General features: G+C 38.1%; 1 protein-coding gene across 1 annotated transcript in view; it reads left to right on the forward strand.

Annotated features, from left to right (window-relative positions):
• CD109 (CD109 molecule) overlaps positions 1 to 25,258 on the forward strand; it is a 71,202-nt gene that overhangs the window by 26,453 nt on the left and 19,491 nt on the right. The window contains exons 8-27 of the mRNA XM_005421150.2: positions 1,730 to 1,826; positions 2,850 to 2,985; positions 3,843 to 3,952; positions 5,692 to 5,931; positions 6,261 to 6,362; positions 6,453 to 6,515; positions 7,930 to 8,106; positions 8,981 to 9,133; positions 9,869 to 9,943; positions 10,414 to 10,474; positions 10,987 to 11,122; positions 11,890 to 12,007; positions 14,706 to 14,819; positions 15,025 to 15,243; positions 15,944 to 16,088; positions 16,777 to 16,953; positions 21,019 to 21,100; positions 22,383 to 22,611; positions 23,140 to 23,305; positions 24,410 to 24,600. Of these exons, the coding sequence (XP_005421207.1) occupies positions 1,730 to 1,826; positions 2,850 to 2,985; positions 3,843 to 3,952; positions 5,692 to 5,931; positions 6,261 to 6,362; positions 6,453 to 6,515; positions 7,930 to 8,106; positions 8,981 to 9,133; positions 9,869 to 9,943; positions 10,414 to 10,474; positions 10,987 to 11,122; positions 11,890 to 12,007; positions 14,706 to 14,819; positions 15,025 to 15,243; positions 15,944 to 16,088; positions 16,777 to 16,953; positions 21,019 to 21,100; positions 22,383 to 22,611; positions 23,140 to 23,305; positions 24,410 to 24,600 (2,791 nt within the window). The remainder of the gene's footprint in view (positions 1 to 1,729; positions 1,827 to 2,849; positions 2,986 to 3,842; positions 3,953 to 5,691; positions 5,932 to 6,260; positions 6,363 to 6,452; positions 6,516 to 7,929; positions 8,107 to 8,980; positions 9,134 to 9,868; positions 9,944 to 10,413; positions 10,475 to 10,986; positions 11,123 to 11,889; positions 12,008 to 14,705; positions 14,820 to 15,024; positions 15,244 to 15,943; positions 16,089 to 16,776; positions 16,954 to 21,018; positions 21,101 to 22,382; positions 22,612 to 23,139; positions 23,306 to 24,409; positions 24,601 to 25,258) is intronic.

A 25,258-nucleotide genomic window follows, 5' to 3' on the forward strand; every position in this document is an offset into this window, starting at 1 on the left:
AATTAATTTTATTTTTGAAGATGAGAGCCAGAGAGAGCTACCTCATAGATCCATCCAAGAAGACCGAAATAAGAGGGTTTTTTGTGGGTTATTTAATGCCTTAAAATACATACCTTCTGAAGAAGCACTCAGTTTACAAGTGAAATGCAAAAATCATTGTTTAGCAGGCTATTTAAATTAAATGTTTGGACTTCGAGGAAACACTTCTTTCTGTAGAGTGCATGCAACCTGATATTATAAACTATCAATGCCAGCTTGGATGGGGCCCTGAGCAACCTGATCTAGTGAGTGGCATCTCTGTACATGGCAAGGGGGTTAGAACTATATGACCCTTAAGATCCCTTCCATCTCAAACCATTCTATGATTCTGTGACTCTCCTAAGGGGCAATTAAAAAAAAGTTTTCCTCATTTTTTTCCCCCCGTTCTACTTTGCTTTTGGAATTCATTATATGCCAGCTAATATTTGATTTCTTAGTCTGTTTTGGTGTTCCCCAGATCGCTTGACCCTTTCATTTGGTGTACTCATAAGGTGTTTGAAAGTGTCCCTGTTTGCTGCAATAAATTCATACTTAGACGCCAGTGAACCATCTGAGGTTGAATCCCAGCAGTGACAAAGTTTTACTGATACATCATAATTATTTATAGAGAATTACTTGATTCCTGATGACTGTTTTTTAGAGACATAATGCTTCTTTATACAACCTATAGATGTCATAAAATCCATTTTCTTCTCTGGAGTATTATTAGATCAAATTAAGTACAGGGATGCTGCCCAATGGCAGTATAATTTCAAGGTTAATGGCAGCTTGTTATTGTAATTAATAATAAAGTCTGCTTAGACTGATTAAATGCCAGACAGTGTTATCAGAGTTGTTCCTGTAACTATGCTGTTTGATTTTTCTTTCTTTCTACTTTTCAGCTTTGATATTACTTAAGTGGCTGCATAATGATTTAAAGTACTTTAAAGTTACCACACCTACATGTATTACTGCTGAGGACTAGAATGATTTTAGGTGTCCTGTCTGTCCTCATGTTGTTCCTCCCCTCCTTCACTTCTCTGTCTCAATCTGATAATGTTGTGGTTTCTCTTAAGTATAACTTGGAAACATTTATACAAAATTTTGTTTTATTGCTGCTTAGTGGCTGCAGGTTGCTATTGTCATCCTAAGAAGGGAGTATGTTACAGTTTTCAGATTTGCCACAGCTGGACATTATTTGCAATGATTTCTTGAGACTGTGATTACTAAATAAGTAGTAATAATTATGACCCAATATCTAGAGATATCTCATTTTGGGTTGGCTATATTTGGTAAGCAAAATACTTACACTTCCCACATCCCATTTTAACTCTACTGCATATTAGATATGATGCTACATCAGTGTTCTGTTCAATAAGAACCGAATTGTTCTTCTAATTGCTTTCAGCTTTTAGCTTAGTATAGTTAACTTTTGTACATCATACAGCCCATAATAAGTGTAATAGGCTTGTAGCGCTTGTGTAGTGGAAAGAGCAGCACTGTGTATCTTCTCCAGGTTTTAGGCTTCCAGCTTTGGTGTTGCTAAACTGGTGTCAGTATGGCAAACTCCATATTTCGGAGTAGAAATGTTTTCTGCCCATGTCTGAGGCCAGAGAATAAGATTTTAGTAGGATCTTGTGCCTTGAGAGCTCTTCAGGAACCCAAGTCCTGGAGGGTGGTGTGTTGTTTGACTTTGCCTGATGTGTTTCAGGTACACATATGGAAAGCCAGTAAAGGGAACTGTAACAATCACTTGCCTTTCTGTTTCTTACTGGACAAACAAGAGAAATATAACAACAACAATGGAGGTGAGTAATAAACTACTAAGAGTTAGTAGTTTCAGTCTGTATCCTGTTGTTGGTTAAGTGATGCTTGGAATCATTCCTGAGTGCCAAGCTGGAGAGTATTAAACTCTCTTTAATTTCCAGCCTAAAGCTTCTACATTCAGACTGCTTGTTGAGAATGATACTTGGCACCTGTGCTCCATTTACTTGTGCCTGGAGGTTATTTTGGAGTGTACCAACTGACCCAGGTAGAAAGATTTTCCAGGGGCTGCGTAGGTGCTTGAGGACCCATGCTCAGGAATGCTCCCTGGCCCAATGTCTGCCCCTGCACACTGAGCTCAGTGTCACAAGGCTGGAGGAGAACACTCCAGTTGTTTGGGTGGAGCTCTAGCATGGTAGAAACCAAAGCATTTTGCCTACTAATTGCCAGCAATTACGTTTGAGCTACTGCACTAATTGTAACCTGAAGCATGAAATTTTAAAAGACACACAATCTGAAGGCTTAAAAGAGGTGATAGATTGGTTGCATTCTCTTTGCAAAATCAGACATTTTACTTTTAAGATGTGGACTGTTAAATTTTTGGTACATTAAGTGACTGTAATTTTATGTTTGCTCACTTCAGCCACTGTCTGACTTCAATGCCTTCAGCAGCACTTAGTCTACAGAAACCCTGAGCTCAGATGCTGAATAGGGTAAACCCCTCTCCTCAGGGAGAAACTCATTCATTGTATTTTCCTGTAAAGCTTAGGTACCACTGCACTAGCCATGTAGAAATGGATAATTCTAGAAATTAGGAAAAAAAAGTGACTTTTTTCCCTAAAACATTGTTGCCTCTAAAAAAGTAGTCAACTTCTACTGGATTTAATAAGAATGGTTGCTGATGGCAAAAAAATAAAGGGTCAGTGTTCATAATTTTCTGGTGTTCACACTCCAAAACTTGGTTGTGGAGAGAGCTAGAGGATTTAACCAGAAATAAGCTACAGTAGACAGAAGGGTGTCCTTTTCTGGCTTTTCTGGCTCAACAGTTATTTTTTCCTGCATTGCAGATAAATGGATCTGTGAATGTAACCTGTAACAAGCTGATGTTGCAAAACTTGAATGCGGAGCAGTCGTGGCACCAAGGTGGCAGCGATTACACGGAGCCGATCGAAATGATCGCGGTGGTGACTGAGTCACTCACAGGTGTGTGGCTGTGGGAGCTCTTCTGACAGAAATCCAGAGTGCCTTACTGCTCTGTGCAAGAGGTTGGAGCTCTGGAAAAGTATCATGCACTGATCTCAGCTCAAACCATCCACATTCAAATATATTATCTGAATGTTGCTTGCCTAGAAATTTAATAGTTTAAACAGCTGTTAACTCTGTAGAATAGAGTTCTGTGCTAAATGATTTATTAAACAATCAAGAAACACATTCTGATAGGAGCTTGAAGTCAGTGACTGATCATTTTTGATGAGAAGAGCAGGCATAAAGAATTGCTAGCATTAGCCTGAATTTTACAAACTTAACTTGAATCATAAACTTACCTGATGTTGTGTGTTTGTAAGCCATATTAGTAGAAAGAGTTCCCTGGTCCTTGCTTGTCCACAGTCTAGCCTCTTCTAGGTGGGCTAATTTGCAGACTGAGGGTTTTTTGTGAGTTCATGTTCCACTGCACCTTGCAGGTCAGAAAAAAAAAATCTTTTGTACAAAATGTAGGCCTGTCCCAGGAATTAGGTTTCATTACAGACTTTCTGTAGAAACCCCAGCAAGGTGAAGCTGGCTGATTAGGGATGTAATAAGCTTCTTCCTTGTATCATTCTGGCATAGTCTGTGTGAGCAGAGCCCTGTGTTGTATATCTTATATTGCATTGTGGCAGGCAGTACCAGTCTATATACCAGCTTTGTACTGATGCTCAGCTAGAAGGATGAAGAATGATAGGAGTGCAAATGGTGAAAAATATGATAGAATTATTTCAAAGTCATGGCAGTAAATTGTATTGCTGCTAAAGTAATATATGTGTTAAATGGATGTTGTCTAAACACATGCAATTATTCAACAGGAATCTCCCAAAATTCAAGTACCATCATATTTCCAAAGCAAAGTGACTATTTTATTGAATTTCTGGACTACACTAGAGTTATAAAGCCTTCTCTGAACTTCACAGCTACTGTAAGTTCTTTCATTTGGTTATCATCTGTGGATAAACAAATGTGACTTCTCCTCTATGCTTAGATAGCAATGATTGCCTTGGATTTTTAAGTGTAATTTACAGATTTATTTTCAAATTCTCTCTTTTTTTCACAATACATATCAGCAAATACTAAACTTGGAGACATTTGCTCTAGAAAAGGGTAAAGTGGCAGGGAATGCTGTAGTCTTGGCAGGATATATTTGTGTATAGTTGATCACAATTCTTATGGAAGAGAAATTTTCCCTAGCTGTTTTTTTTGACTGTGCTTGGAAACAACAGATTAATTATTAACTTTCAAACCTCTTTATAGTATTTGTATATCTAACTAACTAACTATATATATGTATATACACATACACACATACAAATATATACTTTATATAGTGAATTTGTATATTTAAACAGCTTTTACTTAATTCAGTTAAGACTCATCAAACCACATTGCTTTCAAGCCAAACTGTTATTTCTGCCTTCTGTCCTGTCTTTTTCATGCCAGCTGCATTCCACTCCTAGAAATATTTTACGTTCTTCATTCTGTCCCTCATCTGCATTCAGTATTTCCACATTTTGCAGAGGTTGCATATTGCATCACTGCGTTTTGCTTGAAAAGGGGAGTGAATTTTACAATTCTTGAGCCTTTACTATACAGAAATGCAACCTAAGTAGCAGTGATTTAGGCTGAATATTCTCTTCCAGAGTGGATTGGCTCAAGACATAGCTTTATGCTAGCCTGATCATTTAAGCTTTTTGTTTTTGTGCTTTTCATTTTCTTTGCCAGCATCCCAGTTTGGATCCACCTGTTTTTTAGTCCTCTTCCAAAGATGAACTAAGTGAGAGATAGCTGAAGCATCTGGCAATTCTTGTAGCTGGCAGACAGGAAGGTTTCAGTTGTGCTGCCAAAGAAGTGTGAATGAACATCTGCTGCTGTTACTAAAAAGTGGATATCTTACATGAAGAGCATATACTCTTCAGAGAGAGAACAGGGAAATAGTGCCTGAGGAGGAGTGGTAATGCAGTGACATCTATGGGCTGAAAAAGAAAAAGGAAACATTAGTTCAGTGCTTTTAAATATAAAAGTTGATTTTTTTGTCATGTATAATGCAGAATAAGAATGATTTTACTGGAAGAAAATCTGCTTGAATGTGGGCATGAAGGTTTTAGGTTGAAGTGCTGATTGATGTATGATGGAGTGAAGAAGTTGCACGCTGTCAATTTTGGGCCTGGTTTCACTCTTCAGCTCATTTGATGAATTCATAAAAACATCTGACTCAGCACCATCTCTGCTCATGTGATTCATTTTCCCACGTTATGTAAATGTTAGGTTGCCCTTTCTTGTGGTGGTGAAATGCAAGTGATAAAATTAAGTATTCAGACTGTAGGTAGGATATGTATAATTTACTTGAGACACAAACATTTTCAACTAGAAGAGTAATTGGGAGAGCTGAAATGCAAAATGTCTCCTTTCAGTTCCATCTACTTTGCTTTTACTCTTTTTTTATTCCCTGGAGTTATGAATAATTTTGTTTTTGCCTGACTTGCCTACTTGCAGTGCTTACTAGGGAACAGAAATAAAGCTATTTATGTGTGAGAAATCTGAGGATGCATTATTTTCTTCATGTGATGTGAGTGCAAATATATTGTTACATACTATGTGTTATGCATTTTAGCTTTACCCTGTTTGATGGGTTTGATAAGTGTTTTGTTTCTTTTTGTTTAGCTAAAGGTGTCACGTTCTGATAGCAACCAGCTGACAGCTGAGGAGAGGCAGAATCTTGTAACAATCACTGCACAAGAGTCAGACCTGCTTTTCCATCACTCTTCACTTTCTCACCTGGAAAATGAGGCAACAGAGGAGAGAAATCTGACAGTCCATGTTCTGAACTACACAGTTCCAGAAAATGGAGTAATTGATGTTGAGTTTCCAATCCTGTCTGATACAAAAACTCTGAGAGTTCAGGTACTGCTTTGTAACATGTTGCTTTGGAGTGTTGGCACACTAAATTGTCTGGGCTGGGATCAGTGATGTGCTGTCCTGCTATCTGCAACAGCTGACATGTCACCTATTGTTATTTTTGTTACTTCATGTTACAGCTGGAAAGAAAGTGAGAGATCCTCTCAAATGGGATTTAATAATTGCACTATGATATCAAAGGAAAAAACCCCAGATACCCATAGCATAAAGTGGACTTCTGCTAAGGCTGCCATGCTCTTGTAAGCTGTACCACATAAATGAACACCACAGATTTTGCTGTTTTGTTTAGAGGTTTTTTTCGCACTGTCTTGCAGGCAGAGTTCCTCAGCAGTAAGACTGACATAGGTGTTTATGATGTGTTCAGCTCCCCCAGTCAGACTTATCTGCAGGTTAAAACAAAGAGCCAGGATATAAAGGTACAGTCTGAGACAAAACTTGCCTCAATTAAAGCCTCGTTACTTATGGTTTTTCCGTACTCATCCGTATGAATTGTGTGCTTCTCCTAGGCTGGGAAGCCTTTTGAGCTGAGCGTTGCAAGCAACAAGCCAGTGAAAGAGTATCACTATCTGGTAAGTTACAGGCTTTACATATGGGGACAATCCAAGGTGACCTTTACCAACTTGAGAAATACTCCAGTGAGTGGAATGTGATTAAACATTTGAGATTCGGTGTTTTTAAATTGTGCTTTGTGGAAGAGAAGGCCCAAAAACTTCCTTTCCACTAGGAGGGTCCTTTCTGAAAGGGAACTGTATTATTCTACCTGGGAGGAATGCCCCTGGCACTGTAGGGAAGTCCTTCTCTCCACCTGGGTGTTGGGTTATCTCTGACAGCAGATGTGAGACAAGGCACAACTGTGAGAGCAATAGTTTCTGACTGCGCAGAGGATCTGCAGTGGGAGAAGGGACAAGGACATCCCAGGAGCAGCCCAAGCTGTGGCTTTGTCAGCAGGTCCTGCAGATGCAGATGGAAGCAGGGACCAGGTGGATCCTGTATGCAGATTCAGGAGTGTCAGGCTGAGCCTGTGGGTACAGGAGGAGAAGAGCTGCCTGCTGAGGAAACAGATGGTTGAGTGGACAGAGGGGCATTTTAGCAAGGGAGATTCATAGGAAGCACTTTAAATAAGTGTCTTGGGTAGTGGCTTAATTGCTCAGCTGCTCTACTGTATCTTGAAGGATCAGGAAGATTTATTATATATGCTATTGTAAGTTTCCCATCCTGTCTTTAACACATACCTGTCTTTTTCACAGTCTGCATCTTAGTGACCGTGGTAGCTAGGATTCTTTTTCTTTCACAGACTTTAACAGTAAACTGAATGAGGAAAGCCATGTAAAATTTGGGCATTCATATGTATTTTCTAAAATAGAAACACTCTCTAGAAGGTTTAAAATAAATCAGGTCCATGCAACCAAAGGCGGGGAACTGCCCTTCATCTCTCTGTCTTCATTAGTAAGTGTATGATCCAGTAGGAACAAATTTAGAGTGAAAAAATTGAAATCCAGGTATTAGGGATGGCTTCAGACTAGCTCTAATCTCATCTGTTCAAATGAATGTCTGCTTTTAACTGGAGCACATGACTAGACCCCAGTTCACACTCTCCATGAGGCAAACCAGGTGTTCTAAGTAGTTCTGGAGGTTTGCTTTTAAAACTTTGTGCCTGATCCAAACTCAAATGCTGTTACAGATAACCCACATGAGCCAACCCTATTACTGTTGTATATTTATGTTCTTATACCATATGTGTGCACTTGGTGTAGTTCTTTACTTGTCCATAGTGATACAGGAATTAAAACATGGGGAAAAAATCTATTATTTAAATATTACATCAGATACCATGCCCATTTTCACAGAACTGGTCTACCTGTTAGTGGAAAAAATAATGAATCACAGCTATGTGTCTCTTCTTTAGCAGCTACTTGTAGAACCAATTGCTGATGACATATCGAGGATACCAACAGTTTGTGTATTTGATTTTTTCTCTTTCAGGTATTATCTAAGGAACAAATTATGGCTTTTGGCACAAAGTCCACAAAAACATTCACTTTAACAGCAGCAAATTCCTGGGCTCCTTTGATATCTATACTTGTATTCTATGTAGATGAGCTTGGAGTGGTTGTAAATGATGCTCTCACTGTCCCCATCCAGCCTGCTTTGGATGACAAGGTAATTGTGTTGAGTCTGAGACCATGGTTTTGTCTGGGTGTTGTGTGGTAGCTTAAAAAAATTTATTTTAGAACATAGGATTGTAAATGCAAAAAATTTTCATTGAGGATCTAACCTGACGTTTGTGCAAGTCTTTAGAAAGACTTTTGATGATACCAGTGCAGTTTGGGTCTAGTTTTTGCATATTTGAGAGTCCTTTCTACTGGTGCTGTGTTTTCCACATAAACAGATGCACAGGATCTCCTTGTGTTTTTGGTGGTTTGGTCAATTACTGAGCCAAAGGTTACTCTGGCCAATACAATGACAAGGTATCATAAGAGTATTGATTTTTACATTATTGTAAAAGTTTATAAAGATGTTGTTCTAGCCAGGCAGGGGTCACATTGTGACCAATGTTTGTGTTTCATGTGACTATCCATACTTTAATTCAAAAAAGTTTGAAGAAGTGTGGGGAATTTCAATTTCATCACTGAATTGATTTTTCCAGCTTTCTTACCAGGACGAGATTTGGTCCTTCGTGCAAATAAAAGCCTCCCTATAACTTCTTATAGGTGACACCATCCAAAGACTGGATGGGTTCAAATTCTTTCTCTGCTCTGGAGACTTTAACACTTATAACCAGAAATCATTAGGGAGTCTGTTTGTCCTGCTGCATGAAAAATGTCTCAATTTGCCTCATAAGTTACCCAGGTTACCAAAAGTCCTAGGAAAAAGACTCTCAGAGGTCCCCAGTGTCCCAAAGGTTCTAGGAAAAACAAATCCAGGATCTTAATTATAGCCAAATAATCTAAAAAAACTACTTCCTGGGAGTTGTTAACAGCTGTGAATATCACTGTAGAATTTAAATCAGTGCTGTGTTTCACTTTTTTTCTAGATTAAAATCTCTTGGAGCAAAGATAAGGCCAAGCCATCTGAGAAAGTCTCCCTTAAAATCAGTACAACAGAGCCAGGATCAGTAATTGGAATCTCAGTTGTTGATAAAAGTGCAAAGCTTCTGGGAGAAAGTAGTGACATAACAGAAGAATCTGTAAGTATATGGGAGAAGGAGGTTGTCATTATTGTGTGTATGAAAGATGTATTTTTGTGGAAATGTTACAGGTTATATGTTGAACTAGTAATGTTCTTTGAATGTGGTTTTTAGCCTGTAATTACGCAATTTTTTTTTTAGTTTTGCAAGTCACATGAGTGGCAGAGACTGTAAAGCTTAAGAGGTAATAGGCACAGCATTTCCAGTTCCAATCAATACTTCATTGTTCTTCACTTGATAAATTGTTAAGATTTGGTAGTTTCTTCTTTCAGAATAGACAATGTCAGAAAAAAAACCCTAATGACTTGTTCTTTGTGCTATTTAAAATTAATAATATAAAATAAAGATTTTTTTTCTTGGGAGGGCAGAATAAATTATTCATATGTTTAAACTACCTTTGCTTGCAGAAGATACCTGCATTTACAGTTTGAAAGAGCTTACAATATATATCATTCCTAAGGTGCTCAAAGGACATAGCCTAAGTGCCATAAAATATCAATGGGCTGTAGGCTTTATTCCAAGCTTATATACAGTCTTGGTCACACTTCCATTAATCGTAAACCCACTGCAACCTAACCCCCTTCATCCTGTCACAGATTATTTTCTCTTTGGCATGAGAGCTAAGCAATCTACAGCTCGTGGTACAGCTGTATAAATTAGCAACAGTGAAAGTTCTTAAAATGTGAGCTGGCATTCAGTCTATGGATGATTTTGGTTGTTTTTTTTTTTCCTTAGATCCTCCATGAGCTCAATTTATACAGCACAGTGCAGTATTTCCCCCTGGTCAGAGGTTCTTTTGGTGTATTTCAGGTACTGGGTTTTTTTTAATAATGCTAGGCTGTTGGGTTTTTTTTCACTGCTTAGTGATTTGAATGTCACTTGCTAGAAAAAAGTGAACTTTCTAACTTTTGCAACTATAGACAATGTAATGTTTTAATGGCTTATATGAGTTTCAAATTGTGAATCTTGTCAATATGTAATACTCTGAATGCCAAGGAATATATTAATTCCTCCTTATTTATTTTTTATTTGTACCTCCATAGATACAGGTTGCTTTAAGCTTGATAAAGTCTTCATTTTGAAAGGTTTTCAGTCATTATGAAAATATTCAGATTCATATCATCTCAGTTTTTTAGGTTTCTGTATATTATTTGCTTTAGTTTTATGCTTGCTTTATGACTTTATTTACCTAAAAAGAAAGAATAGAAAAACAAAATAGATAAGCATTGTTGATGTCCTCAATGTCCTGTACTGAGATATACTGTATAAATTTTATCCAGAAATGCAGCCTTTGGGTATCAACTGATGCAGTTCTTGAGGAGGATAAGGAACATTTTCTTTGTAAGTAATACAACAAATGAAGCCAAATCTAATTTACTGAGTGGGAAGGAGGTCCATGGAATAGGGCCCCTATTATGTCTTCCTACTGTGCTGCAGACAGGTTGCATCCAGCCTTGAAAATCATTAGCATTTCAAAGGTTCAAGTCATAGAAAATTCATACAATCAGCATTTCAGAAATTTTCCTTTTTTACTGCAGTAACGTTAGCCCTAAAAGCCTGAAGATGAGTGGATTTTTCATTTGCAGCTCCAGTTGATATATATTGCAGTGGTTTGTCATGTGTAGCCAAATTACACCAGTTACATTCAACTCCACAGAGACCATATAGAAATTTGTGTGAAACTTTTTGTATTCTTAAAATAAAAAATTCCTAGTGTTCCAAAGTAGTCTTATATGTAACAAAGCTATAGATTAGACTCCAAACAATATATTAATTTGACTTTTCTTAACTGTGTTTATTTGAGCTTTCTAAATGTAGATATTTGGAGTAGGACAGTATTTTTTATTTTGCAGATGGTGGAATGATACCTATAGAGGATGGTTTCGGTGATGATATGCCCGTATCTAAAAATGGACCTCCTGATTTCAGCAATCTCTATGTGAGGACACATTTTCCAGAGACTTGGCTTTGGATCGACACTAAAACGAGGTAAAAGTTAGAAGCAAAAGGAAAACAATTTGCAATTGCCTTTTTTTTTTTTTTGTAGGTTTCAGTAGCATTCTGCACCAGTGCTAAAGAACACTGCTTAGAAATGTAGATTTATATTCTGCTACCACCTAGAGGCCACAAGTGAGATTTGAGATCGAAAAAATGAGGAATTGTACAACTGCACAAGAGAGGATTATGAGGCCTGACTGAAGGCCTAGGAGTTTCAATAGAAGTTAGATAAAAATCCTGAAGACAAAAGGAATAAACTCTTACTTTTACAAATGGGGAGATAATGGGTTGGGAGACCAAGCCTTTTTCTGTACAAAACCTAAAAAGATGGTGATTAGCCCAGAAGGGGAAATCTCTTGCTATCTGCACCTAATTCAGTGAATAGATCAAACTGTCAAGTGATGGTGAAATCTGACCTGTGTCATGAAGAACAAATCGTGTATTATTTACAGCTGAGAAGTTCAGGAAGCAACCATCACCTGGGATTGTTTTAAAGGACCTGTAAAAGTGGATTATGTGTAATGTGATCCAGTGTAATTACCTTCAATTCATGTAATTTAAAATAATTTAAATTTTTAAAATAATTTTGATCCCATCACAGTATTTCTAAATGGTTAGAAAAGGAAAAATGGATAATGAGCAGCTTTTCTTTCCAGGAATTTGGACTTAATTTTTCATGCACTTTAAACATATGTGTCCACATAATGATGTCTGTAAATGGATGGTTTTGAAAGTCTGCTCTCCCCTTCTGCCGTCAGATCTGGCCCAGAAACCACAATGGATGCCATTGTACCGGACACCATCACATCCTGGGTAGCCAGTGCTTTTGTGGTCTCTGAAAGCGGCGGGCTCGGCGTGACGACTGCTCCGCTGGAGGTACCATCTCACTGGAGAGCTCTCCTTTAGGGCTGGTTACACTGTGGGTTCCTGCTGGACTCTCTGATTTAGTTCTAACAGCAGCATCTCCTTGTACTAACGAGGAGATTGAGAGCCTGTGGGCGCTCAAGCTGTAGAGAAAACATCACTGAAGACATCTGTGATACTCTATCTGCCTTCCCTTCTTGCTCATATGAATATCTAAGACTCCACACAGATATTTGGATGCCTTTTTCTGTTGGAGAGGTTTTTTTGTTAAAGTACTTCCAGAATGTGCCCATTTCAGAATCTTTGTATGTAGGACAGTGGAATGACTCTTTGGGAGCACTGTTCCATGTTTTCTTGGCTCTGCCCAGAGGGCAGTCTATGAGCTGGTAATTCATGCAGTGAAGTGTGCACGGACTGGCTGGGATGTGAGAGGCATTTGTCTGCTGCTCTGTTAACACTTATGGCTAATGCTTGCCCCAGGAGGAAGAGCAGGAGGGGTGATTTAAGGCTAAAATTATCCGTCAAAAGCAGTCCTAGAGTAAACACAGGTACAACCTGCTCTGGGTAAACTTACCAGGGACTTGGACTACATGTCATCCAGAGGTCCCTCCCAACACAACCATTCTGTGATTGGTGCCAAGTTTTGGGTGACTTGAGGAGCAGAGTGGACACTGAGAGCTGGCATGGGATACCTAGCTCTCAGTGTCCACAAATGAATTTGTTGCTCCCAAATTCCTGCGTCCTGAGGCTCTTTTCTTGCTTCCAAGTGTTTGAGGAGTTTAGCAATTTAAGCTAAATTCAGCAGCCCTCAGGTTAGATCTCTAACCTGAGATTCCCAGTGAACAACTGCAGTTGTCCTAGGATCACTCTGTATTCAAGGAAACCACTACTTAGAGAGTTGTTTAGCCTGTTTAAAATAGGAATTAATTCTTGAAGTCTCATTTAGCTTGTATTTTACATACACAGAAGAATCCATCCATTCATTATGTAAGGATCCTAGAGAAACTATGTTCCAGTCAGAAACAACTCCACTTCCATACCTGAATTTAGAAAGGTTGAGACTGTGGTAGTGGGCTGTAGATTTCCACCTGGTTCCTGGTCTAGTGTCAGCATAGCCTGAAGGCAGCCAAATTACCCATTTAAGTTCTCATGCCCTCGAATTCTTGGGGAGGGGCAATTTTTGGGATCCAAGCAGAGATCTAGGTCCAGATTTCACAGTTGGCTGCTATACCAGACGCAGAGCTTGTGCTTTGAACATCCTGATCTAAAATCAAATCTGGATGTTGTGGGTAAGGCTCCTTTGAGACTGAAGTCTTGATTCTTGTTTCTTTCACTTGGCTTGGCAGAGATGGGACAGAAAGAGGAATAGTTTTCTGATTAAAACTGTAAGGAAATACACACTTGGCCTCTCATCCTCAAATGTGAGAAGGCTCCAAGTAGAACAGATGTTGAGATAATAATTTAGGTATAATCACCCCCATGCACTGTTCAGTACATCACTATTTTTGGGACATTTAGGTTGTTCTTAGAGCTCCATATGGCTGAAACATGTTAATCAGTACCATACAGAGAAGCAAGTAAAAGCAAGCCATGAAAAATGTAATGGGGGAAATAAATGGCATCTGCGTGCTTTACGTCATGTACTGCTTTGCATCATGGTTTTATTTTGACTTCTCCTACACAGAGTGTCAGTAATTTTACGCAGTTGTATTTTTGTAATATACTGGCATATTCCTGAGTGTAAAACTTCAGTAAGAAGTTTTAGAAATTACTTAAAGAAAAGTAAAACAAAAAAGACAAAGAAAATAGGTACGCAGGGAAAACCTTTACTGTGAACTAATCAAAAAGTCTCCATCAGAACTTCTCTAAAGTTTAATGTCTAAAGAAGTTCATGATGCTGAGAGCTTTAGCAAACAACTTTTTTTTTTTTTTTTGAGACAGCATTGGAATATTTGCTAGCTAGAAAAAAAAAAGCTGAGGGATTTTTGTTTCTGAAACTCTAAACACTTGGAAGATGTTTTTAAATGCAAACTGAATTAAAATACATTTTAGTTGACATTTTGATAATAAAGGATAGCATGCCTCAGCCGTTCTTATTGTACAGATGTTCAGTGAAATTTTGATCCCACTCAGCTTGATGAGACCTTACCATTGATTTCTTAGAGGCAAGATTTCTCCCAAAACCCTCTGTTCACAAATAAAAGAATCTGCTTGCTGGTATACTTCTGCAGTTTATATTTTAATTACTATAGTATGTATCTTTAGAAGTATAACTACAGAACTTATGCTAAGATTAATTTTACTAAATAAAAAAACCAACATTGTAAGGTGTTGTTTAGTTACAAAATTTGGCAACTGACATTGATCCATTACTTGTGTACTCAAAGAAGTTCAGTTACCTTAATGAGAGCTCAGGACAGATCACAGATTCCAAACTTGCCTGGTGATACTCTCATAGTCCTAATTCAGTTGCCTCTGTTGGGACTGCCCTGTCAAAGGTGTTGGCAGCTCTCATCTGAGTGGTGTCTCTGAAGGTGCTGATGACCAGAAGCATCTTCTCCTGTTTCAGCCCTGCAGTAATATGTTTTGTCACCTGTAGAGCACAACTAAACTCTGTTATTGAATTTAAAAGTGATTGGAAGACACGTTGTATAGTAATTTTCTTTCTAGTCTCTGGTTGTAAGGGTTCATGACTCATTTTGTTTTGCAGCTAGAAGTTTTTCAGCCTTTTTTCATTTTCCTGAACCTTCCATATTCTGTCATCAGAGGAGAGCAGTTCATTTTGGAAGTGAACATCTTTAATTATTTGAAAGAAGAAGCTGAGGTAACATAACAGTCTCTTTATCTTTGAATATTACTAGATATTGCAGGGTTTTCATCCCTGGTGGAGACCATGTCTTTCTTTGTGAGAACTGGTGTATTTTCTTCAGTGGGCAGACCTATTTCTCTATACACAAAACGGGTGGCAGCTTATGAAAGCACCTTTTCAAAATTAACACTTTGTGTTGCAAATTTTACTGTATTTTCAGGTTACTGTGATCCTGGATATGAATGATGCTTTTGAAATTATTCTAACATCCAATGAAATAAATGCTACAACAAATCAACAATCTGTATCTGTACCGAGTGAAGATGGGAAAACTGTTCAATTCCCAATCAAGCCAAAACAACTGGGAGAGATTCCCATCAAAGTGACAGCAATATCATCTGCTGCTTCTGATGCTGTTATCCAGAAAATTATAGTCAAGGTAAACAGTCTGCTGCTTGCCTTGTTCCTGAAGTAAATTGTTCCCAAAACCAGGCTACATAGTACAGCAAAAAGGCAAACCAATGTACTTGTCTGCCTCTTGCTCTGTTTGGTTGGTTTGGGGTCAGATGGCTTTAAGTAGAAAACACTTCTTATAAAATATTTTTTTAAAAGCGCTTTAAAATTCTTTAGAACCCCTTCCAGGAATGAGCTCACAGATCTGTTCTACTACAGATAGTTTGTCCAATGCTTCTTGAAAGCAAGATGAAAGCTGTTTGTGTATCACTGAACCCCTGGAGCCGCAGCTAATTTAACAACCTGTGCAAAGTGGACCTGGTGACTATTTTGGATAAGTGCAATCGATTTTGCCATACATCTGGCTTTCATTCAGATTATTTATTAATTATTATTAATCTATTTTAGATTAAAATTTCTGTATTTTGCTACAGGTGGAATTTTAACCTCCAGACTTTCCTGGTAAACCAGACACTGATAAGACCTGCCTAGCTTTGGATATCTAAGTCTGATTCATGGTTAGGCTCCATTTCAGTGGTGGACATTTGTGTATCTCATCCTGCAATAAAAGCTTAAGATATAGAACCAAAGAATGGCGGAGGTTGGAAGGGAGAAGCATGACTTTCCTGTTCAGGGCAGGATCAACTACAGAAGGATACTCAGAATCCCTGTCTTTATCTTTATAGGCTGAAGGATTGGAACAGACATATTCTCAGACAGTCCTTTTGGATTTGACTGGGAATAAACGACAATCAGTGTCAAAAACTTTGGAATTCACTTTTCCTTCTGATGTTGTAAGTGGCAGTGAGAGAGTGCAGGTCACTGCTGTTGGTAAGAATTAACTTACTCTGTTTCTATCATTAGGGAATTAATTAAGGCATTAATTTTTATTTAACTGCAATATAAGTAGGTTGAATCATTAAGTCACAGTAATTTACCATCATGCATTAGGCTAAACATAGTAAGACCTTATGGATTGATTGTTTTATTCTTTTAATTTGTTTAATTTTTGACAATATGACATTTGTACGTTATTTTCAGAATTAGAGAGTTAGATTTTCGTCAGGAAGGTCTTGCAGAGTTTTCTAGTATCCTGTTATAATTACTCTGTCTGCAGAATGGTGACTATAACCTGACTAACTGTTGTTTACTGTCACACCTAGGCTTTGATAACTGTAGGTGAGAGAAGAAATAAATGAAGTTTACATTTTACTGGATTAAATAGATTTTGGTTATGTAGGGTTTTGTTTGTTTGGTTTGGGGTTTTTTCTTTTTCATTTTTAAATGGCAGCTCTTTGAAATTACTCTGTAATTGGAAGGGTCTGTAAAAAGCTGCATCAGTGGGCATAAAGTGGATTAGTGGATGAAGTATCTTTTCTGCCTGCTTAGAGGTATTTAGTAGAAATATTCCTAATATATCATATTTTCTCCCAATTTAGATCATATCACCCTTTATATATGAGGTATACTATTATTTGCAATAAGCTTTAATTTTTTTTGGTTTAATTTTATCTTTCAGGTGATTTACTGGGGCCTTCTATCAATGGTTTGTCATCATTGATTAAGATGCCTTATGGCTGTGGTGAACAGAATATGATCAATTTTGCTCCCAATGTTTATATTTTGCAATACTTGACTAAAACCAGGCAGCTGAGAGACGATATTAAATCAAAAGCAATAACATTTATGAGAAAAGGTTTGTATGCATGCAATAAAGATGTTAGATTTTTAAGAGCTCTTCCTAGTAAAAAGATTTCTGTGACTGCAGATGGTGTTTGAAATATTGCTCAGTTTTTGTCATGAGAACTGGAAGAGAAACCCATTTTTTCTTTTTCTTCCTCTTTATTCTGGGTTGATTGAATTAGACAGCAAATTATTTTGTTTATAAGGGCAAGTTTTCTCAGAAAAAAATTGTTGGTTTTGTGTAATTGCTTTTTTTCATCTGAGAAATGCATTTTAGGAGGTAATTCACATGGATTTCCTAGATGGTTATTACTTCTTGTTTGATAAAACCACATGTGAGCAAACATTTCTGATCTCTGCCTGAGGCACAGCAGTTTCAAATGAGTCAGTGAGCAGAGTGAACCATATTCATCCCATGTCTTCAGTGACACATCCTGACCTGGCATGTCCTTGTAGAGCTCAAGGAGTGGCATTTGATCTCATAGCTGGCTTTTTTGCCCACACAAATTTTAGGCTTGGTCAGAAGTGAACTCTGTGCTAGAAATCAAAAGCTGGAAAATTTTAGTTGGAGATTGTTATATCTTTGAATCGGGAGATACTCCAGAACATCACAAAGTTTGGAGACCACAGTTGCCCTCTGGCTCTTGGATCAGACAGTGTCTGACTGTGGTGTCCCACACTTGCCATGAGTCAGTCTCATGCTGAGCCTGCTTCTCAGAGTGCAATGACACCAGCCCCATGTGAGCTACACCCCTACTAAGGCATCGTGATGACATTTTCAATTCTTGTTTACTCTGTCTAAGTGTTTTTTGTTTGATTTTTTTTAAGTTGTTGACATTTCCCTTGGAAAAGGCACAGCTCAAAATAAATTTTCCTTTCATCAGGATTCCAATTTTCTGTCAAAGCAGTTAATCTTTTTTTTTAAAACCCTTCCTACTACATGGTTTAGTTGAAAAGTACAGTGGGGAGGAAGAGATTGTTATGTAAACAACTACTCTGAAGTTTGTAAGCAATCTGTCAGTCTTTTAAGACTGAACTTTGGTACCATAGTTTTCTGCAGTTTTCCAGTAGTGGATTTATTTAAGTTATTTCAAAGCAAATGAAAATTACAGGTTTAATGTCACTTACATAAGCATTGTTTTGTGTTCTTAATTTTGTTCTGAGGCTCTGAAATGAGGTATGCGTTTCTAACACTGTAGGTGCCAGAACATTAGGTGTGCTGAAATATTTGTAACCTTAACATAGAAAGGAACCACAATCTAAAAAGATTCTGGGTTTTTTGCTTTATTTTAATACTTGTTTTCTGTTGTTGCACTGATTATTTTTTCAAGTGTTATCTTTAAGTTGAAATTAACTTTAGCTTGATGCAATTTTTATAGGCTCAGTTTTTGAAAGGATTGTTATGAAGTTTAATTGAAAACAGACTATTTCACATGTCATAATTCACCAAGTATTTAAAAAAGTAACCTCAAAATCTGAAGTAAATATAATTAATTTATGGCTAAATATTGTGAGAAGAAGGGATCATATAGCTAGCAGAAACTGCTATATTATCTTTATTTTAGCAGTTTCATTTACTTAGAACAAAGGCAAAGCCAAAGAAAAAGTTGCCTTTTAGGCACATTTCTTAATTGTGCTAACGACAAATCCCATCTTCAAATCACTTTTTCTGAAATGAAAAAAAAACCCTGGTTGGTCTAAAAGCTTTGTTGTTTGATCCAAAGAGGTAAAGATTTTGAGCAGAATTTCCAAGCTGTGTAGAAGGTGAGATCCTTTGGATCTTTCACATCTTTCTGAAGTCCTTTCCATCCTGATACATTCCTCTTGGAGCCTTGTGAGCTCTTTTCAGCAAGCCTCTTACATCTCTTGGGTTCCAGCCAGCCCTCTGAGAACAGCAATGGACATCTTCATACCAGGATCCCTCTTTTCCTTCCACGTGTTGATGTTTGGATATAATTTTTCCCGTGTGACTGAGTGTGCGCTGGGCCGAGCGCGGCGGCTCGGGGGAGCCTCTGGCTCTCCTGTTCCAGCGTTCCCGCGGGCGTTCCTGTGTTAGATACGCTCCTGCTGGGAGACTCTTGCGTGACTGCAGGGCTGGCACGGAGACAAAAGCAAACAGAATGTAGGAAATAGCTGAGTGATCTCTCTCCCTCTGGTTCTGCTCATCTTTCTGATCCCTCCCCTGCTCACGCTCTGAGATTAATTTGTGCCTGTGTAAGGGCTGCCCAGCAGCCTCTGTTAAGCAGACTGAAAGCTGTAGTCCAGTGCTTCTACACTACCAGCAGGATGGTGATTATAATACTTATTACTGTATGTTGCCAGTTCTGCAAAGAAGCGGAAGACCTTATTTTCAGGCCTTGCAGTCAGATACTTTTGAAGAGGAAGCAGTCTGTTGGTATATATACATGTATTTGTGCTCCTCTTAGAAAATTATTTGGAGGCTCAAACTTTGTTAGTGAATTTGCTTTTCTTGGGGAGAAATGCCACTAATTTCTCCTCTTTTTCCTTCCATTTAAGAGTGCTTTACTTAGTATCGTTAACTGAGATGACAGGTATGTCAGTATCTGCAAGATTCACCAGTTTTAGTGACGTAATGAGCCGTTGTCACACTAAATACACAATAAACCCCCTATATTAAAGAAAAAATTTCGATTGCAAGTTCTTCTAAAGAATACCTAAAAGCTAGATATTTCTTGCTACTGGGGTTACATGAGAAGGTACCCATATATACTGATTCACAGCTTTATTTCTCATTCTCTTCTATTACAGACAGACCATGGCTAGAAATTCATCTTATACTGGCACTTAGATTGAGGGACCAGGCTATTTGTTCCTCAGTAATTAGGGGTATGGTTCACTCACTGTATATCTACAGTCAGGATGGTACAGAAGTGGGTGATTAATCCTTTATCAGTGAAAGCAAGGAACATTTTCCAGGGATGTAGTTACAGTTGTAGCTGGATGGACCTCACAGGACATATTTGTGTGAATCATTCATTTGTGTAGGACTTACTGATGATTGCCTTTTTTCTTTCTGCCTGTCTGATTCTGTATTGTGTCTGTATCTATCAGGTCTTCAATTAATGAGTATACTTTCTTAATTATAATAGCTAAAATAGTCAAACCAAGGGAAAAGACAGAGTGGAGGAAAAGAAAAGATGTTATGAAATGCTGTAAATAGATGCTGTTACTATTCTGGATTCACAAATGGCAGGCAAAATGCAAGGAAACAAAGGCTTTAGATACCAGAAACTACAGTGAGTAGCATATCATAGGAAGCTCTTCATTTCTATCATGAATGAACACTGTTTCTGTACAGAAATCATCTATGAGTGAGAATGCTGCTGGTAGTTGTGAGCCGCCAGTGAGCCTTTGAAATCCTTTTATTATGGATGCCCTGCAGTCAGGAGATAGCTGCACTTGTTCGGGATATTCAAAAAATCTTTGGGTAACATTTTAAATGGCTCTTCTCAGCATTTCAGGATCTTCAGCTCTTTTGAAATTTTTCATCCATTTCAGAGCAACCAATTTTCAACTTGCTTTTTCTGATAGCAAGCCTATTCCTTTCTGATAGCAAGGCTACTGATTTTTCAAAAGCCACCTGAAGAGGAGGCCTGGTTTTCCAGCGGCATTTGTAGCCTTGCACTTCCAGTTGGAAAACACTTAATTTTTGCTTGTGCTGTAAGATGGAGCACTTCTGTAGGTACACAGGATCCCCAAAATGATGAAGCAATTAACTGCATCTGTGCTCTGCTCTCACTGCTGTGCTCCTGGAACCCCTGGGTGTGTGGGAGCACATCTCTGCACTGGCTGGGTGGCTGATGAGCAGCCACAGGAGTTTCTAGTTCTCCTTTTGTAGATGGATCCTTCCTATTGCTGCCCACTTCCTCACCATTTTCTACATGATTTTGTGTGTCTCTGCGTATTTGGGAGGTTTTTTATTAAACACAAACTTAAGTAGTGCCCTTCTCAGCCTTAGAAAGTGCCTTGGTTCATATTAGCAGTTTCAGTCCCAGTTTGTGCAGGAACCCACATGAGAGGAAAGTGTTCAATACCTGTCTCTACTTTTCCACTTCAGGCTACCAAAGAGAGCTGCTTTTCCAGAGGGATGATGGCTCTTTTAGTGCCTTTGGAAATGAAGATCCCTCTGGGAGCACATGGTGAGTAGTTCTGCCAGAATCATTGTGGAATTTTAGTTTTTTAGATATTTTCCCTGCATCTGAAAAGTTTTTGTCAAGCTGGTGAAAGTTTCCAGCTGTATTAGCCTTCTGCCTGGTTTTCATTAGGTGTTTAGGCCAACTCTAAGTCTTTCTTGCTGGATAACATATTGTCAAAGGCATTATTAGGCAAGGCTTTTTAATTTTGGAAAAAAAAAAGGAATGATGAATTATTTTAACCAGGAAAATAGTTTAGTCTGAAAGTTTTTTTCTGTTGCTTTCTTCAAAGGAATGAAGAATAACAATTAAATTAGTTATTCTTGCACTTGCCTGAAACCATTTAGGGCTGTGTGATCATTGCTGCTTCAATCAGATTATCAGTTATCTCCATACTGGAAACTGAAGACTGACTAAAGCATTTTGTAGGGGGTGAACAGAGTTCCTGGTGGCAAAAATTTGTTCTACTTGCATCTGTCACACTTCCTTTTATTGAGACTGTAAACACAGCTGAGAAAGTCTTTTCAGTGCTGAGTTTCAGGAAGCGTACAGAGCATAGTTGTGGAAGCCAGAGAGATAACAGAGAGAGGTTCCAGCACTTTGTTCTGCTAACCCTTGCTCTCTTTAGATGTACTGACATATTTCAGTACATGCTTCTGTCCCTGTTAACTGTGCCACTGAATGAGACTTTCTTCTGGACTCAGTGGGCATCTTCCATTGACATCAGCAGGATTTGCCTTTGACTCGACGTTGGTGGATTGGCAGATGAAGATTGCTTACCTGTACTGGCAACTCTGGTACTTAAATAGTGCAGTGACAAGTTACATGAATGCACATTTGGAAAAAAGGGAGTCGAGGGATAATGTGGGATTAATAGTTAAACAACAAAAGTTCTTTCAAGGATATCATTACAGACATACTGCTGGTAATTAACATCAAACCGGTTACTGCAATACTTTGTAAATTACAACTTCTGTCTAGCAGGAGAAGGCAGGAGAGCAGCATTTGAATAAAGATATACGTGTGCTGACAGACTCAGCCTGTTACTTTGTATTTATTTTTGAAACATAACTGCAGAAGGGGTGATCTTCAGGAAAAAGGATATATCTTCATTTTTTGGTGGATCAAGTTAGTCTACCTGCTTACCTGAGTGAGGCCTGCATTTTGCTCTGCTTGGTAGGGGTGTGTAGAACACCTTATGCTTTATAATACTTTTATATAATCTGAAACAAGAAGAAGCTGTAATGCATGGCTAATTTTGACTTTCTTGATGAACCTTTTTCCCAAGGTTATCAGCTTTTGTATTGAGATGTTTCCTTCAAGCTCGTCCGTTCATAGATATTGATGAAGATGTGCTCATGGATACAGCTAAATGGATTGTCCGTCATCAGAAAATAAATGGAGAGTTCCAGGAACCTGGGAAAGTGTTACACAGTGATCTTCAAGGAGGCACCAACAATCCAATTACTCTCACAGCTTACATCATATCATCCCTCCTAGGGTTCCCAGATAAACAGGTATTGGAATTCATAAATATGATTCATAGTTAGGAGAATGCTTCATAAATCTTCATAGTACCTGGCAAACACTTGGTAGTTAATAGAAATAGAGGAATATTTGGACACAGACAAAATCTAACCACATTTTGTTAAATATCCCTTACCTATTCAAAGCAATGCAAAGCTGTGTTAAGCCCTTCAGTTTTATATTTGCAAAATCTAAAGGCAGTTTCTGTTGGCAAGAATACTGTCATGACTTGAGTCCAAGAACTTGGAAAGAAATTTCTTGGGGGGGAACTAGTCTTAAAGATATTAAGCCATTCCAATTGATTTAATTGAAATTATTCATTTTCATAAAGACAATGCCAGATCAAAAGGCTTGCCTTTGAAATTCATGTGTGACTCTGAAAGAGATTTTCATTGTTTCTTGGTTGTGGTTTGGGGCTAGTAATTTCTCTGGTTCAGTACAAATTTGTCTTTTACATTTTTCTATTCCAAGATATGTTTTATTCACTGTACATTCCTCAATATTATTTTCATTTCCAGCATGCTTATGCCATCAAGACTGCTACAAACTTTCTAGAAGATAAATTAGAAGAAGGCATTTCAGATAATTACACATTGGCACTTGTGACATACGCATTGTCCTGGGCAAAAAGTCCAAGAGCAAAGGGAGCACTGAATATGCTGAACCAGAGAGCAGAACGCCAAGGTACTGCACAAATATCTCACACTGTTGTACAGATAGATTTTTGTCAAATTTAAAAATGTCTATCACATATCTACAGCTCTGTGCTCAGAATTCAAATCTGTTCAGAGTATGATATAGAGAATTAGCTAATAAGTCCCGAGACAGCCTTAATAAGAAGTGTCCATAAATGAGCGACAATTCACAACAAGGCTTGGGCCTTCAGTCTCAGTTACTGTGTTCCTCATAGGAGTGCTGTGATGCTGTTGAAGGACATGGCTTGTCAGTTTTCCTGTTTTATTATGTGCCTCATTTGATCAGCCTGGTTAAAGGGAGATAGATGGATGAAGTTCCCTATTCCAGTGTAGTTTGGAGAGATCAGGAGGGTATTGGGGAACAATGAGTATTAGAAAGAAGAGGTAGAGTATTGGACTTTCTGTAAGGCAATGCAGAGGTCTGTTGCACTTTCTCTGGGGACCTATCATCTCAGTATATGTAACGACTTTCAAGTTCAGCTGAATTATTTTTCCTAATTTGGGGGAAGAACAGACCAGATGGAGTATAAGAAATGGAAGTTTTTGGCTCAAAATAGTAACTATCATCTTGAAGAATCCAGAGGAATTTGTGTTGTAGCCTAGCAATGGAGCCTTTTGAGTGTCTGTCTATCTTTAGATACCTGATAGGTATCTAGTTAGGCCTTTTGGACAGTCACTTCTTGGAAGAGAAGAAGTCATTTTTTTGGGAAGGCTTTACTCAAGAATGAGTCTATTGAGCAGCTGTGCTGCCTGAGGTGCCTTCTCTGGTCCTGAGAGAAAGGAGCACTAGAACAACAAGGCAGCCTTTTCAGAAGGGCTTCTTTATGTGAGCACTTCAGGCTGACAAGGAAAGGATCAATGTAAAGTTCACTAAAATCAGTTGAATGACTATTTAGACTCCAGCTGTTTTTGTATGGGGATTCAGACATTGCTGAGGAAGTACCTTATGGAACACACACCTAAGCATTAACACAGTATCATAGATCCCATAGAGCCCATGTGTAAGCATTAATGAAGAGTTTTCCCCTAAGACTTTCCCAGAAATCCAAAGACTTCAGTCTGTGGATCAGGTTATTGTTGGTTTCTTTTACAGGAGAATTTCGTTTTTGGGTAACACCTGCTTCTGAAATTTCTGACTCATGGCAGCCACGGTCCATTGATATTGAACTTGCAGCATACGCTCTGCTCTCTCACTTTCATCAAGACAGATTAGCTGAAGGGATCCCTATTATGAAATGGTTAAGTCATCAAAGAAATCACCTTGGGGGATTTTCATCTACTCAGGTAATATCTTGTCTTAAGGGGTTTGGCTATAATTTCTAAACAAGCAGTGTATATTTAAAAATTAAAAAGGACCATTCTTACACAATAATTGCTGAGTTTTGTTTTGCTGTAACAGCTTTGGTTATGTACAAGCTTGCATTATTGTCATCTTACTCCTGGACTGCCAGTTTTAGTATTTTTGGCAAGTCTAATAAAAAAGAGAATCAGAGGGAGACGTTCTTTATATAATGTACTAATAACAAATAAAGAAGAAATAGTAGTGCCTGTGGAAAAGCAATTAAACATATTTTCAAAATAAGTATGATGAATATATATGTTTACTTCCTTTCCAAGGAGAGAAGCCTCTTTTTATTTTTACCATGTGCAGGTCCTCAAACTCCTGAAAGGCTATTAACTTAGCCTTTTACTAAAGGGAGTAAGTTTTAGAAAAACAGCCTAACCTAATCCCTCTTCTGGCAGTTGGTCTTAACTTACTAATGTACTTTGTCCTTATTATTGCATAGATTTTTGATGGGCCATGAAATTTGGAATATCTTCACTATCTCCAGGAGGTTTCCATGTTATTGAAGCCACGTCTTGTAAGCTGTGCTGGCATCCAAAAAATTAGATAGTACTTTGAATTGCATTGATTTAAACTAGCTTTTAAATTAACTACAAA

This window comes from Geospiza fortis, unplaced genomic scaffold (assembly GCF_000277835.1).
Source record: "Geospiza fortis unplaced genomic scaffold, GeoFor_1.0 scaffold190, whole genome shotgun sequence".
Lineage (NCBI taxonomy): Eukaryota > Metazoa > Chordata > Aves > Passeriformes > Thraupidae > Geospiza > Geospiza fortis.